Source organism: Choloepus didactylus, chromosome 8 (genome assembly GCF_015220235.1).
Source record: "Choloepus didactylus isolate mChoDid1 chromosome 8, mChoDid1.pri, whole genome shotgun sequence".
In the NCBI taxonomy this organism is placed as follows: Eukaryota; Metazoa; Chordata; class Mammalia; order Pilosa; family Megalonychidae; genus Choloepus; species Choloepus didactylus.
The window spans coordinates 84,232,184-84,248,203 of NC_051314.1; the positions used below are offsets into that span (position 1 = coordinate 84,232,184).

The following is a 16,020-nucleotide window of genomic DNA, read 5'->3' on the forward strand; positions in this document are numbered from 1 at the left end:
AGACCAGCTTTTGCAAAGCAGTTGTGGTTTACTTCAGGGGTGTCAGTATCCCACATGGCAATGAGATTTCTTAGCACATCATGAATATGCCATGTAATGCTTCACGTGATGTACCCTGGTGATTTATTAAGTCTCAGCCTAATGGCTGCACGTAGCCACACTGCAAGCAGGCAAAAGGCTATACAATTGTTTTAATTTAAACCCCCAGTGAGTGTGTGTAGCACATTTTATCAATCGGTAATAGAATATTTAAATTCTAGCAAGACAGTTTTCTTTTAGGAGCAATTTCCCAAACAACCTGCTAGATATCAGTTCAATTTTTCAACTTTATATATATGCAGGAAAGTTGCATATATAAAGGGAAATTCTGAATTTCCATATAAGTGATTCTAATTTTGTGCTACTTCTCAGCACTGCAGCAAAGGAAAACTAAAGGCCTATCTTTATATATTTATTTTTCTCCAGGGCAAACATCTCAGAAACAGTGCATATCTGGTTTGGTTGCAGGTGATGGCACATTAGATATGTCCCCATGGGCATATTTATTCAGAAAAGACCCCCAGTTTTCAAGCTCACCTTCAGCAAACAGAAGCCACTGTAGAGGCTTTATCTTTTAAGAGTACTGGCATGAATGGTAATCACGCTGAAAGCATTGCCTCCAGCCATCAAGACTGGACATTAACCCCCATCTGGAGTATAATTTCATTAGCCTTTTCTAAAAGGAAACAAACAAAACCCAGATATAGAAATGTTATTTGCTTTGATCTGCAAAATCATTTAAGCATCTCATTTACTAAGTTGACATGTTTGGCTCCTCTCATTCTGTTACCAATTTTGCTTCTCTTGGCTGCTTGTCTTTTTATCTTATCCTGATTCTCAAGGAACACAGAATACTGAAAAGGAAACACGCTGTTCTTTGACCATTTACCATTTCACTTTTTACTTTTCTTTCTTATTCACTAACTTCTAGCTCTGGAGAAATTATGACCTCACTGTATTTTCTCTTTAACACCATAACCAGCACTCTATGCATGAAACATAACAGAAAAGGCATGCTTTACAGAATATGAACATCTTAATGACAAGACTGAGGAGATTAGCAAATTTTAGCTAGCAAATTTTCTTAGCAAAATTTATGTCAAATTTCAAAGGACAGGCTAGTGTTAATAATCTTAACAACCAAGTAAAAAATACAATCCCATTTTTGTAAAGGAGCACTAATAACTTTGAGGTAGATGATTCTGTCATCAGATACTGAAGTAGTTAGGTTTAAGATATGAAAATAATGTAACTGAGGGAAAAAATGTACTGATTTGAAACTATCTTTTAAAAAATTTGGATGGAAAATTAAGAACACTTACAATTCAGAGTTTTATGTGTGAAATCCAGGTATGTCATGTTGTGGATTGCTTCTTTAACTGAAGGTGAACGTCGCAGTTGTTGGAAAGAATCCACACTCTGTAACAGAGCAAAAATCCCCAAGAAAGTTGTCGTTGTGAAGAGGTCTGTAACTTTGCATTTGATTTTTCCATCTTGGCTCATTCTCAACTGTTCCAGATTTGGATTCTTAAAGCCTTCTTCAGCATTTAACTAATTCCTTGTTGGTGGAAGGTGCTGGTATTGTTTCTCCACACATAAATTGATCTTTGTCATAAATCACTTTTATAATGAGAAAGCAGCTAGGACACATTGCCACGTCTTCTCCATTCTCCAAATCTTCCTTGGTGATGGCGAAGTTATCCCCACATGGGCAGGGGTAGAAATAAGTCTCCGAGTCCTTGTCATACTGAAAGTCCTCGATCTCCACCTCGTCGTGAAACACCGCCATTGTCACTGGGGTCAACCAAAGGGCTGTCGCCCCTGCCGTCCGACACCACCTCGGTGGGTCTAACTTCAATGGAGCCTGCCGGGGCTGGGCGCTGTCATCACACACCTACATGTTCTTCTTGAGTGCTCATGGATCATTCTCCAGGATAGATTATATGTTGGATCACAAAACAAGTCTCAATAAATTAAAAAATATTGAAATCATACATGTATATTCCCAACCACAACAGAATGAAGCTAGGAATCAATAACAGAGGGAGAACTATAAAATTCACAAATATGTGGAAATTGAACAATATACTCTTAAACAGCATGGGTTAAAGAGGAAATCACAAGTGAAATTAGGAAATGTCTTGTAGCAAATGAAAATGAAAATGCATCATACCAAAACATGAGATGCAGCAAAGGCAGTGCTGAGAGGGAAATTTATATCTCTAAATGCTTACATTAAAAAAAGAATAAAGACTTCAAATCAGAGACCTAACTTCAAAACTGGAAGAACTAGAAAAAGAAGAGAAAACTAAATCCAAAGTCATCAGGATGAAGGAAATAGCAAAAATTAGGGCTGAGATAAATGAAATAATAACAATAATAATAATAATAATAATAAACAAAACAATAGAATCAACAAAACTTGTGAGGCCACTAGGTGAATGGATCTTGAGGACAGCATTTTGAGTGAAATAAGCCAGAAACAAAAAGACAAACATTGTAATGCCTCACTAATACGGACTAACTATAATGTGCAAACTCTGGGACTTGAATCTTAGAGCACAGATTATCAGGGGAAGGCTTATTGTAAAGATCCCTAGATTGTAAACTCTTACAGCAGTCACATCTAATCCTGAGTTTTAACGGCTATCTCTAAATTCTGAGATGTTGCGCTCTTTGTGTACAACCCGGTCAGTCTCTGGAACTTGAGGTATTTGTGTGACACCTGAGACTCAGAGCTAGAGTTCAGCAGCCATGAATGTCAGTATTACCCCAGATAGCAACTGTTTAAAAAGCTTAGACTTCAATTAGAGATATGAATGAAGGGAATCTGGTTAGGACTAAGGCAAATCAGACTAAACGGTAAAGGATGATATTGACTGTGTTTAAAACTTCAACTTCTGTGTGAGACCAAAGAAAGAGATGTTTATTTGGTGCAAAATCTATATTTTCTGTAGCACACTAAATAATTTAACTTGTACGGTCAGTTTATTAAAACACCATAATTACATGAAACTTTGAATAGGAGTGAGAGCTGGTTGGTTTGTACAGGTTAGTGTGAAGCCCCAATAGATGTATTGGGCAGAAAATAAAAATGTATTTACAAAGCCTCCTTGAGGGACTGGGGAAAAAATGTAGAACTATTAAACATCTCTACATGGGGAATTACTGATATTCTCACAGCATTGGGGACTACAAATTTAGAAGGCTGAGCCCTTGATCTTGGGGCTTGTCCTTATGAAACTTGTTATTGCAAAGGAAAGGCTAAGCCTACTTGAAATTGTACCTGAGAGTCACCCCCTGAGAACCTCTTTTGTTGCTCAGATGTGGACTCTTTCGCTCTCTTAGCCCACGTGGCAGGTGAACTCACTGCCCTGCTGCCTACATGGAACATGACTTCCAGGGGTGTAAATCTTCCTGGCAATATGGGACATGATTCCTGGGGATGAGACTGGACCTGTCATCATGGGAGAGAGAGTCTTCTTGGACCAAAAGGGGGAAGACAAATTAAACAAAATAAAGTTTCAGTGGCTGAGAGATTTCATATGGAGTCAAGAGGTCATTCTGGAGGTTATTCTTTTTTTTTTTTTAAATAAACAAAGTTGATTTTTTTTGTTTTTTTGTTTTTTTTAAATAATTCAATGTTATTGAGATATATTCACATACCCTGCAGTCATAAAAAGCATACCATCAGTTGTTCACAGTACCACCAAATAGTTGTGTGTCCATCACCAAAATTAATTTTTGAACATTTTCATTACCACACACACAAAAGTAATAAGAACAAAAATTAAAGTGAGGAAGAACAATTAAAGTAAAAAAGAACACTGGGTGTTTCCCCTCCCCCCCACACACACTTTTTCTACTCATCCATTCATACACTGGACAAAGGCGAATGTGATCCACATGGCTTTCCCAATCACACTGTCACCCATCATAAGACACATTTTTATACAATCGTCTTCAAGATTCAAGGGTTCTGGGTTGTAGTTTGATAGTTTCAGGCATTTACTGCTAGCTATTCCAATTTATTAGAACTTAAAAAGGGTTATCTATATTGTGTGTAAGAGTGCCCACCAGAGTGACCTCTCAGCTCCTTTTGGAATCTCTCAGCCACTGAAACTTATTTCATTTCACATCCCCCTTTTGGTCAAGAAGATGTTCTCCATCCAATGGTGCCAGGTCCATATTCCTCCCTGGGAGTCATATTCCACCTTGCCAGGGGTATTTACACCCCTGGGTGTCAGATCCCACATAGGGGGGAGGGCAGTGATGTCATCTGCCAAGTTGGCTTAGCTAGAAAGAGAGGGCCACATCTGAGCAACAAAGAGGCATTCAGGAGGAGACCCTTAGGCACAATTATAAGCAGGCCTAGCCTTTCCTTTGGAGTAACAGTCTTCGCAAGTCCCACTATTGAGAGCTCAGCCCATTAAACCACCAGTCCCCAATGTCTGTGAGCACATCAGCAACCATTGAGGTGGGGAAGCTCAACACCCTTGCACTCTCCCCCAGCAATGTTCACATTAGTGGTAGCATATATTTCTCTTTTTGTGCCTGGCTTATTTCGCTCAGCATTATGTCTTCAAGGTTCATCCAAGTTGTCATATGTTTCATGACATCGTTCCTTCTTACTGCTGCATAGTACTCCATTGTGTATATATACCACATTTCATTTATCTACTCATCTGTTGAAGGACATTTGGGTTGTTTCCATCTCTTGGCAATTGTGAATAATGCTGCTGTGAACATTGGCATGCAGATACCTTTTCACTTCACTGCTTTGAGATCTTCCAGGTATATACCGAGAAGTGCAATTGCTGGATCAAAGGGTAACTCTATATCCAGTTTTCTAAGGAACTGCTAGACTGTCTTCCAGAGTGGCTGAACCATTATACAGTCCCACCAACAATGAGTAAGAGTTCCAATTTCTCCACAACCTCTCCAGCATTTGTAGTTTCCTGTTTGTTTAATGGCAGACATTCTAATTGGTGTAAGATGGTATCTTGTTGTGTTCTTAATTTGCATCCCTCTAATAGCCAGGGAAGTTTACATTTTTTCATGTGTTTCTTGGTCATTTGTATTCCCCTTCAGAGAACTGTCTCTTCATATCTTTTGCCCATTTTATAATTGGGCCATCTGTAATATTGTCATTGAATTGTAGGTTTTCTTTATATATGCAAGATATCAGTCTTTTGTCAGATACATGGTTTCCAAAAAATTTTTTCATTGAGTTGGCTGCCTCTTCACCTTTTTTTGACAAATTCCTTTGAGGTACAAAAACTTCTAGGCCTGAGGAGTTCCCATTTATCTATTTTTTCCTTTGTTGCTTGTGCTTTGGGTGTAAGGTCTAGGAAGTGGCCTCCGAATACAAGGTCTTGAAAATGTCTCCCTACATTATCATCTAGGAGTTTTATGGCACTGTCTTTTACATTGAGGTCTTTGATCCACTTTGAGTTAATTTTTGTGTAGGGTGTGAGATAGGGGTCGTCTTTCATTCTTTTGGATATGGATATCCAACTCTCCCAGCCCCATTTGTTGAAAAGACTGTTATGTCCAGATCAGTGGCTTTGGGGGCCTTATCAAAGATCAGCCAGCTGTAGATCTAGGAGTCTAACTCCAAATTCTCAATTAATTCCATTGATAGATATTTCTATCTTTGTGCCAGTACCATGCTGTTTTGACTAGTGTGGCTTTATAGTAAGCTTCAAAGTCAGGGAGTGTAAATCTTCCCACTTTGTTTTCTTTTTTAGAGTGTTTTTAGCAATTTGAGGCATCATCTCTTTCCAAATAAATTTGATAACTAGCTTTTCCTAGTCTGCAAAGTAGGTTGTTGGAATTTTGATTGGGATTGCATTGAATCTGTAGATGAGTTGGGGTAGAATTGACATCTTAATGACATTTAGCCTTCCTATCCATGAACATGGAATATTTTTCCATCTTTTAAGATCCCTTTCTATTTCTTTTAGCAGAGTTATATAGTTTTCTTTGTATAGGTCTTTTACATCTTTGGTTAAGTTTATTCCTAGGTACTTGATTTTTTTAGTTGTTATTGAATATGGTATCTTTTTCTGGAGTGTCTCTTCATTTCTTTCATTTCTAGTGTGTAGAAACATTACTGACTTATGTGCATTAATCTTATATCCTGCTACTTTGCTAAATTTGTTTATTAGCTCTAGTAGCTGTATCATCGATTTCTCAGGGTTTTCCAGATATAAGATCATATCATCCACAAATAATGACAGTTTTACTTCTTCCTTTCTAATTTGGAAGCCTTTTATTTCTTTGTTTTGCTGGATTTCCCTGGCTAGCACTTCTAGCACAATGTTGAATAACAGTGGTGACAGCGGGCATCCTTGTCTCATTCCTGATCTTAGAGAGTGGAGGCTATTCTTATGTGTTATATAGATATCACTTTTAAGTTTTTAGTGTATTGGAATGGCTAGAAGGAAATACCTGAAACTGTTGAACTGCAACCCAGTAGCCTGATTTTTGAAGGTGATTGTATAACCATATAGCTTACACAGTGTGACTGTGTGATTGTAAAAACCTTGTGACTCAAACTGCCTTTATTCAGTGTATGGACAGATGAGTAGAAAAATGGGAACAAGATTTAAATGAATAATATGGTGGTGAGAGGATTGGATATTTTGGGTGCACTACTTTACTTGTATTTTTATTTTTATTTTTTGGAGTAATGAAAATGTTCAAAAATTGATTTTGGTGATGAATGCACAACTATTTGATGGTACTGTGAACAACTGATTGTACACTGTGGATGATTGTAGGGTATGTGAATATATCTCAATAAAACTGAACTGGGAAAAAAAGAATCAACAAAACTGAAACTTGGTTTTATGAAAAGATCAATAAAATTGACAAGTCTTTAGCTAGACTGACAAGGAAAAAAAGAGAGAAGATACTGTGCCGGTTTGAATGTATTGTGTCCCCCAAATGCCATTATCTTTGTGGTCTTGTGGGGGGCAGACACTTTGGTGCTGGTTAGATTTGGTTGGAATGTGCCCCACCCAGCTGTGGGTAATGATTTTGATGAGATGTTTCCATGGAGGCGTGGCCCCGCCCATTCAGGGTGGGCCTTGATCAGTGGAGCTATATAAATGAGCTGACTCAGAGAGAGGGAACTGAGCGCAGCTGGGAGTGATGGTTTGAAGAGGAGCAAGCTTGCTAGAAAGGAATGTCCTGGGAGAAAGCCGTTTTGAGGCCGGAGCTTTGGAGCAGATGCCAGCTGCCTTCCTAGCTAGCAGAGGTTTTCCGGACGCCATTGGCCGTCCTCCGGTGAAGGTACCTGATTGCTGAGGTGTTACCTTGGACGCTTTGTGGCCTTAAGACTGTAACTGTTTAGTGAAATAAACCCCTGTTTTATAAAAGCCTATCCATCTCTGGTGTTTTGCATTCTGCAGCATTAGCAAACTAGAACAGATTTTGGTACCAGAGAAGTGGGGTGCTTTTGCTGCTGAGTTTGCAAATACCAAACATGTTGGAGAGGCTTTTTAAATGGATAAGGGGAAGATTCTGGAAGAATTGTGAGGCGCTTGATAGAAAAGGCCAAAACTGCTTTAAAGAGACTGTTTATGGAAATATGGAGTCTAAAGATACTTCTTCTGATGAGAACTTGAGCAGAAATGATGAATGCGTTGTTGCAAACTGGAAGAAAGGCGATCTTTGTTTTAAAGTGGCAGAGAATTTGGCAAAATTGAGTCCTGGTGTCAGATGGAAGGAAGAATCTGGAAGCAACAACCTGGAATACTTAGCTGAGGAGATCTCCAGACTATGTGTGGAGGATGTATCCTGGCTTCTCCTTGTAGCTTATAGTAAAATGCGAGTGGAAAGAGATAAACTTAGAACTGAACTCTTGGGTTCAAAGCAACCAGAAGCTGATGGCTTGGAAAATTACGAGCTTCCAGGGGGTGGAATCCCAGAAGCTACAGCCCAACATGAGGATGTAACCAAACATGGAACCCAGCTGCCATTTCAGTACAAGCCAAGATTGGAAAAGGAGTTAAGCAGAAAGGATTTGTGGAAAGTCCTGTTGTCTAATGGCTTTGACCCCTGTGTGCTTCATGCAAAGCCAACAGAATTTTTGTGAGATCTTTATAGACAGAGCCATTGCCAGTCTGGACTGGAGGAGACAGACAAGGAAAAAATTAAAGGAAAAATTTCTTCAAAGACAGAGCTATGGAGGTTGAGGTCTGGAGTCAAGAGGTCTTGGGCTGGGACAGCGGAGCAGCCCACATACATGGAAAGGGTGAGTTGGCCCTGGAGGTCGAGGGTGGGCTTTCTGCCTTGATGCTCTGGAAGAGTTTTGCCATCTGAGGTCCCAAAGAGGGCGGAGCACATTCCCAGGGAATTGGGGAGAGCCTGGCTGCCACCACACTGTTCTGAAGGGGTTGAGCGTGTGCCCTGGAGATGGAAGGGAATCCGGGAGCTGCCCCGATGTTTGAGGAGGGTGGGGCTGAGAAGGTGGTCTCCCCAATGTGTGGATATGTTGGTGAACTCACCCAAGTGTTTGGAGAGGAAAGGGCTGCCACAAAGGCCCTTAGGAGGGGTTAGACTCCCTCTCTCTCAAGCCCCAAGGATGCAACATTGTTCTGTAAATGACTCTCAGACTTTGAAATCTAATGGAGTTTGTCCTGCGGGTTTTAGGAACTGTTTTGCTCCTGTTAACCCTGTTTTCCTTACTGTTTCTCCTTATGGTAATGGAAATGTTTATCCTATGAATGTCTCTCCTTTGTATATTGGGAGCACATAACTTGTTCTAAGTTCACAGATCCACAGCTAAAGAAAAATTATGCCTTAGGACCCACCACACCTGTAATTGATTTTGATGGGATTTTGTACTTAACTTTTGTTACTGAAATGATTTAAGTTTCTGTGGTATTGTGGAATGAATGTATTTTGTATTTGGAAAGATAATGTCATTTTGGGGTCCGGGGGGTGGAATGTGCTGGTTTGAATGTATTGTGTCCCCCAAATGCCATTATCTTTGTCTTATGTGGGGCAGACGCTTTGGTGCTGGTTAGATTTGCTTGGAATGTGCCCCACCCAGCTGTGGGTAATGATTTTGATGAGATGTTCCCATGGAGGCGTGGCCCCGCCCATTCAGGGTGGGCCTTGATCAGTGGAGCTATATAAATGAGCTGACTCAGAGAGAGAGAACTGAGCACAGCTGGGAGTGATGTTTTGAAGAGGAGCAAGCTTGCTAGAGAGGAACGTCCTGGGAGAAAGCCGTTTTGAGGCCGGAGCTTTGGAGCAGACGCCAGCTGCCTTCCTAGCTAGCAGAGGTTTTCCGGACGCCATTGGCCGTCCTCCGGTGAAGGTACCTGATTGCTGAGGTGTTACCTTGGATGCTTTGTGGCCTTAAGACTGTAACTGTTTAGTGAAATAAACCCCCGTTTTATAAAAGCCTATCCATCTCTGGTGTTTTGCATTCTGCAGCATTAGCAAACTAGAACAGATTTAAATAATGAAAATCAGAAATGAAAATGGGGACATTACTATCAACCCCACTGAAATACAAAGACTATAAAAGGATATTATGAACAACTGTTACCAATAAATTTAGATCACCTAGATGAAATTGTCAAATTCTTAGATACATACAAACTTCTTACTTAGACTCAGGAAGCAATAGAAGATCTCAGCAAATCAATTACTAGTAAAGTGATTGAATCAGTCATCAAAAATGTCCCAAGAAAGAAAAGCCCAGACCCAGATGGCTTCACAGGAGAGTTCTACCAGATATTCCAAGAAGACTTAACTCCAGTTGCTCAAACGCTTCAAAAAAAATTGAAGAAGAGAGAACACTCCCTAACTCAATCTATGAGGCCAACATCACTCTCATAACAAAGCCAGATAAAGATACCACAAGAAAATAAAACTACAGACCTATACCTGTCATGAATATAGATGTTAACTGAATCCAACAGCATATTACAAGAATTATACACCATGATCAAGTGGGATTTATCCTTGGTATGCAAGGTTGGTTCAACATAAGAAAATCAATTACTGTAATACCACATTAACAGAATAAATGGGAAAAAACATATGATCATCTCAATTGATGCAGAAAAGGTATTCAACAACATACAGCACCATTTCTTGATAAAAGCACTTCAAACACAAGGAATAGAAGGCAATTTCCTCAACATGATAAAAGGCATATATGAAAAACCCATAGTTAATAACCTACTTAACGGTGAAAGACTGAAAAGCTTTCCCTCTAAGATCAGGAACAAGACAAGGAAACCCACTGTCACCAGTATTATTCAATATTGTAATTGAAGTTGTTGCAGAGCAATTAGGCAATAAACAGAAATAAAAGGCATCCAAATTGGAAAGGAAGAAGTTAAACTTTCCCTATTTGCAGAAGATACAATTCTTTATAAAAAAAAAAAAATCCAGAAAAATCCACAACAAAGCTCCTAGAGATAATACATGAATTCAGCAAAGTAGAAGGGTACAAGATCAACACCCCCAAATCAGTAGTGTTTCTATACACAAGCAATGAACAACTGGAAGAAGAAATCAAGAAAAAAATTCCATTCACATAGCCACTAAAAGAATCAAATATCTAAGAATAAATCTAACCACAGATGTTAAGGACTTGTACACAGAAAACTACAAAACATTGCTAAAATAAATTAAAGAAGACCTAAATGGAAGACCTTTTGTGTTCATTGATTGGAAGACTAAATATCATTAAGATGTCAGTAGTACCCAAAGCAATTTATAGATTCAATGCAATCCCAACAAAATTCCAGCAACCTTCTTTGCAGAAATGGAAAAGCGAATCAACAAATTTGTATGGAGTGGTGAGAGGCCCAAATAGTGAAAAAAGAAAAGTGACATTGGAGAACTCACACTTCCCATTCTTAAAACTTATTACAAAGCCACAGTAATCAAAACAGCGTGGTACTGGCACAAAGACAGATATATAGACAAATGTAGTAGAATTGAGATCTCAGAAATCAACCCTCACATTTGTGGCTTTACTTTATTTAAAAATTTCCAAATGCTCTGCACCCACCAAGCACCAACTCCCCATCCTCCTTCCCTCCTGCCCTGGTAGCCGCTAATCTACTTTGTCTCTACAGATTTGCTATTTCTAAGTATTTCATATAAGTGAGGTCTCATAGCATTTGTCCATACGGTCCTGGCTTGTTTCACTCAGCATCATTTTCAAAGTTCATCAGTGTTGCCACAGGCTCAGAAATTCATTCCTTCTTACAGCCAAATAATAGTCCATTGTGTAAGTTCACAGAAATGTTGCTATATTAGGTTATTTTCTTGGGGTAGAGTAGGAACTTGTTGGAAGTAAAGTAGTTATCTTAGGTTAGTTGTCTTTTTCTTACTCCCTTGTTATGGTTTGTTTGAAAATTTTTTTTTATTGTATATTTAAAAAAATTTTTTTATATAGTTGATTTAAAAAAAAAGAGTTAATTAAAAAAAAAAACAATGAAAAAATATGCAGAGCCCCCTTGAGGAGCTGGTGGAGAATGCAGGGGTATTGGGCTTCCCCACCTGAATGGTTGCTGATGTGCTCACAGACATAGGGGACTGGTGGTTTGATAGGCTGAGCCCTCTACAACAGGACTTGCCTTGGGAAGACTGTTGTTGCAAAGGAGAGGCTTGGCCTCCCTATAATTGTGCCTAAGAGCCTCCTCCCGAATGCCTCTTTGTTGCTCAGATGTGGCCCTCTCTCTCTGGCTAAGCCAACTTGAAAGGTGAAATCACTGCCCTCCCCCTTACGTGGGATCAGACACCCAGGGGAGTGAATCTCCCTGGCAACGTGGAATATGACTCCCGAGGAGGAATCTAGACCCTGCATCATGGGATGGAGAACATCTTCTTGACCAAAAGGGGGATGTGAAAGGAAATGAAATAAGCTTCAGTGGCAGAGAGATTCCAAAAGGAGCCAAGAGGTCACTCTGGTGGGTGCTCTTACGCACAATATAGACAACCCTTTTTAGGTTCTAGTGAATTGGAGTAGCTAGCAGTAAATACCTGAAACTATCAAACTACAACCCAGAACCCATGAGTCTTGAAGATGATTGTATAAAAATGTAGTTTATGGGGGGTGACAATGTGATTGGGAAAGCCATATGGACCACACTCCCCTTTGTCTAGTTTATGGATGGATGAGTAGAAAAATGGGGGAAGGAAACAAGCAAACAAACAAACAAACCAAAAGGCACCCAGTATTCTTTTTTACATTAATTGCTCTTTTTCACTTTAATTTTTATTCTTGTTATTTTTGTGTGTGTGGTAATGAAGGTGTCAGGGATTGATTTTGGTGATGAATGCACAACTATGTGGTGGTACTGTGAACAATTGAATGTATGCTTTGTTTTGTATGATTGCATGGTATGTGAATATATCTCAATAAAATGAATTAAAAAAAATAGTCCATTGTGCAGACAAACCACATTTTGTTTAGTCATCTGTTGTCGGACTCAAACTGTTTCCAACTTTTGGCTATTGTGAATGATGCTGCCATGAATGTTGGGGTACAAGTATCTGCTTAGTCCCTGTTTTCTGAAAACAAGTATCTGTTCTCAATTTCTTTGGGTATATACGTAGGAGTGGAATTGCCGGGTCATATGGTAATTCTGTATTTAATTTCTTGAGTATCTTCAAACTGCTTTCTGCAATGGCTACACCATTTGACATCCACACTGATGAGGCATCCTTGCCAGCATTTGACATTTTCCATTCCTTGTGGGTGTGGAGTGGCTTCTCGTTGTGGTTTTGATTTGCATTTCCCCGAAGTTGGATGACACTGAGTATCTTACTGGTCACTTGCATTTCCTCTTTGGAGTAATGTCTGTTCAAGCCCTTCGTCTATTTTTTAAATCAGGTTGTCATTTTTGTTATTGAGTTGTAGGAGTTCCTCACACATTCTGGATTCTAAGTCCCTAATCAGATATATGATTTGTTACTATTTTTTCCCATTCTGTGGGTGTCTTTTAACTTTTTTTGGATAATATCTATTGGACAAAAGTTTTTAATTTTGATGAAGCTAAATTTATCTCTTTTTTGTTCCTTATGCTTTAGCTGCCATATCTCAGAATCCACTACCAAATCCCAGGTCATGAGGATTTGCCCCTGTGCTCTCATGGTTTCATGCTTTTAGCTTTTTTTTTTTTTTTTTTTTTAATCATCATTTTATTGAGATATATTCACATACCACGCAGTCATACAAAACAAATTGTACTTTCGATTGTTTACAGTACCATTACATAGTTGTACATTCATCACCTAAATCAATCCCTGACACCTTCATTAGCACACACACAAAAATAACAAGAATAATAATTAGAGTGAAAAAGAGCAATTGAAGTAAAAAAGAACACTGGGTACCTTTGTCTGTTTGTTTCCTTCCCCTACTTTTCTACACATCCATCCATAAACTAGACAAAGTGGTGTTTGGTCCTTATGGCTTTCCCAATCCCATTGTCACCCCTCATAAGCTACATTTTTATACAACTGTCTTCGAGATTCATGGGTTCTGGGTTGTAGTTTGATAGTTTCAGGTATCCACCACCAGCTACCCCAATTCTTTAGAACCTAAAAAGGGTTGTCTAAAGTGTGCATAAGAGTGCCCACCAGAGTGACCTCTCGGCTCCTTTTGGAATCTCTCTGCCACTGAAGCTTATTTCATTTCCTTTCACATCCCCCTTTTGGTCAAGAAGATGTTCTCCGTCCCACGGTGCCAGGTCTACATTCCTCCCTGGGAGTCATATTCCACGTTGCCAGGGAGATTCACTTCCCTGGGTGTCTGATCCCACGTAGGGGGGAGGGCAGTGATTTCACCTTTCAAGTTGGCTTAGCCAGAGAGAGAGGGCCACATCTGAGCAACAAAGAGGCATTCAGGAGGAGACTCTTAGGCACAAATACAGGGAGGCCTAGCCTCTCCTTTGCAGCAACCGTCTTCCCAAGGGTAAAACTTATGGTAGAGGGCTCAACCCATCAAACCACCAGTCCCCTATGTCTGTGGTCATGTTAGCAACCATGGAGGTGGGGTAGGCGAATACCCCTGCATTCTCCACAGGCTCCTCAAGGGGGCACTACATCTTTTTTTTTTTTTTTTTTTTTTAACTTTCCCTTCTTTTTTCAAATCACCTGTATGAAAAAAAAAGTTAAAAAGAAAACAAACATACAATAAAAGAGCATTTCAAAGAGACCATAGCAAGGGAGTAAGAAAAAGACAACTAACCTAAGATAACTGCTTAACTTCCAACATGTTCCTACTTTACCCCAAGAAAGTTACATAATATAGCAACATTTCAGTGAACTTGTTCCTACTACAACCATCAGAAATTAACAGACCATAGTCATTTCTGGGCATCCCCAGAACGTTAAATAGCTTATCTGTTCTTCCTGGATTATTGTTCCCCCTTCCTTAATTGCTCTCTACTGCTAGTTCCCCTACATTCTACATTATAAACCATTTGTTTTACATTTTTCAAAGTTCACATTAGTGGTAGCATATAATATTTCTCTTTTTGTGCCTGGCTTATTTCGCTCAGCATTATGTCCTCAAGGTTCATCCATGTTGTCATATGTTTCACCAGATCGTTCCTTCTTACTGCCGCGTAGTATTCCATCGTGTGTATATACCACATTTTATTTATCCACTCATCTGTTGAAGGACATTTGGGTTGTTTCCATCTCTTGGCAATTGTGAATAATGCTGCTATGAACATTGGCGTGCAGATATCTGTTCGTGTCACTGCTTTCCGATCTTCCGGGTATATACCGAGGAGTGCAATCGCTGGATCGAATGGTAGCTCTATATCTAGTTTTCTAAGGAACTGCCAGACTGACTTCCAGAGTGGCTGAACCATTATACAGTCCCACCAACAATGAATAAGAGTTCCAATTTCTCCACATCCCCTCCAGCATTTGTAGTTTCCTGTTTGTTTAATGGCAGCCATTCTAACCGGTGTTAGATGGTATCTCATTGTGGTCTTAATTTGCATCTCTCTAATAGCTAGTGAAGCTGAACATTTTTTCATGTGTTTCTTGGTCATTTGTATTTCCTCTTCAGAGAACTGTCTTTTCATATCTTTTGCCCATTTTATAATTGGGCTGTCTGTACTATTGTCATTGAGTTGTAGGATTTCTTTGTATATGCAAGATATCAGTCTTTTGTCAGATACATGGTTTCCAAAAATTTTTTCCCATTGAGTTGGCTGCCTCTTTACCTTTTTGAGAAATTCCTTTGAGGTGCAGAAACTTCTAAGCTTGAGGAGTTCCCATTTATCTATTTTCTCTTTTGTTGCTTGTGCTTTGGGTGTAAAGTCTAGGAAGTGGCCTCCTAATACAAGGTCTTGAAGATGTTTTCCTACATTATCTTCTAGGAGTTTTATGGTACTTTCTTTTATATTGAGATCTTTGGTCCATTTTGAGTTAATTTTTGTGTAGGGGGTGAGGTAGGGGTCCTCTTTCATTCTTTTGGATATGGATATCCAACTCTCCCAGCCCCATTTGTTGAAAAGACCATTATGGCTCAGTTCGGTGACTTTGGGGGCCTTATCAAAGATCAGTCGGCCATAGATCTGAGGGTCTATCTCTGAATTCTCAATTCGATTCCATTGATCTATATGTCTATCTTTGTGCCAGTACCATGCTGTCTTGGCAACTGTGGCTTTATAATAAGCTTCAAAGTCAGGGAGTGTAAGTCCTCCCACTTCGTTTTTCTTTTTTAGAGTGTCTTTAGCAATTCGAGGCATCTTCCCTTTCCAAATAAATTTGATAACTAGCTTTTCCAAGTCTGCAAAGTAGGTTGTTGGAATTTTGATTGGGATTGCATTGAATCTGTAGATGAGTTTGGGTAGAATTGACATCTTAATGACATTTAGCCTTCCTATCCATGAACATGGAATATTTTTCCATCTTTTAAGGTCCCCTTCTATTTCTTTTAGTAGAGTTATGTAGTTTTCTTTGTATAGGTCTTTT

The 16,020-nt window shown here is 39.3% G+C and overlaps 1 protein-coding gene across 2 annotated transcripts; it reads right to left on the bottom strand.

Moving 5' to 3' along the window:
• Nucleotides 1-1,512: 1,512 nt before the first annotated feature.
• On the bottom strand, nucleotides 1,513-1,828 carry LOC119543366 (DPH3 homolog). Of its 2 annotated transcripts, XM_037848173.1 has the most exons (2): nucleotides 1,725-1,828; nucleotides 1,580-1,649 (listed from the first exon to the last, which is right to left on the bottom strand). In XM_037848173.1, exons 1-2 carry the CDS (start codon nucleotides 1,826-1,828, stop codon nucleotides 1,580-1,582), a joined length of 174 nt encoding a protein of 57 aa, XP_037704101.1. The 2 variants fall into 2 exon arrangements, with proteins under 2 accessions (XP_037704100.1, XP_037704101.1); XM_037848172.1 differs by having other exon boundaries at nucleotides 1,513-1,828.
• Between the last annotated feature and the right edge of the window lie 14,192 nt (nucleotides 1,829-16,020).

Coding starts and splice junctions, on each gene's coding strand:
- LOC119543366 (XM_037848172.1), bottom strand. CDS start 1,828: ATGGCGGTGTTTCACGACGAGGTGGAGATCGAGGACTTTCAGTATGAC.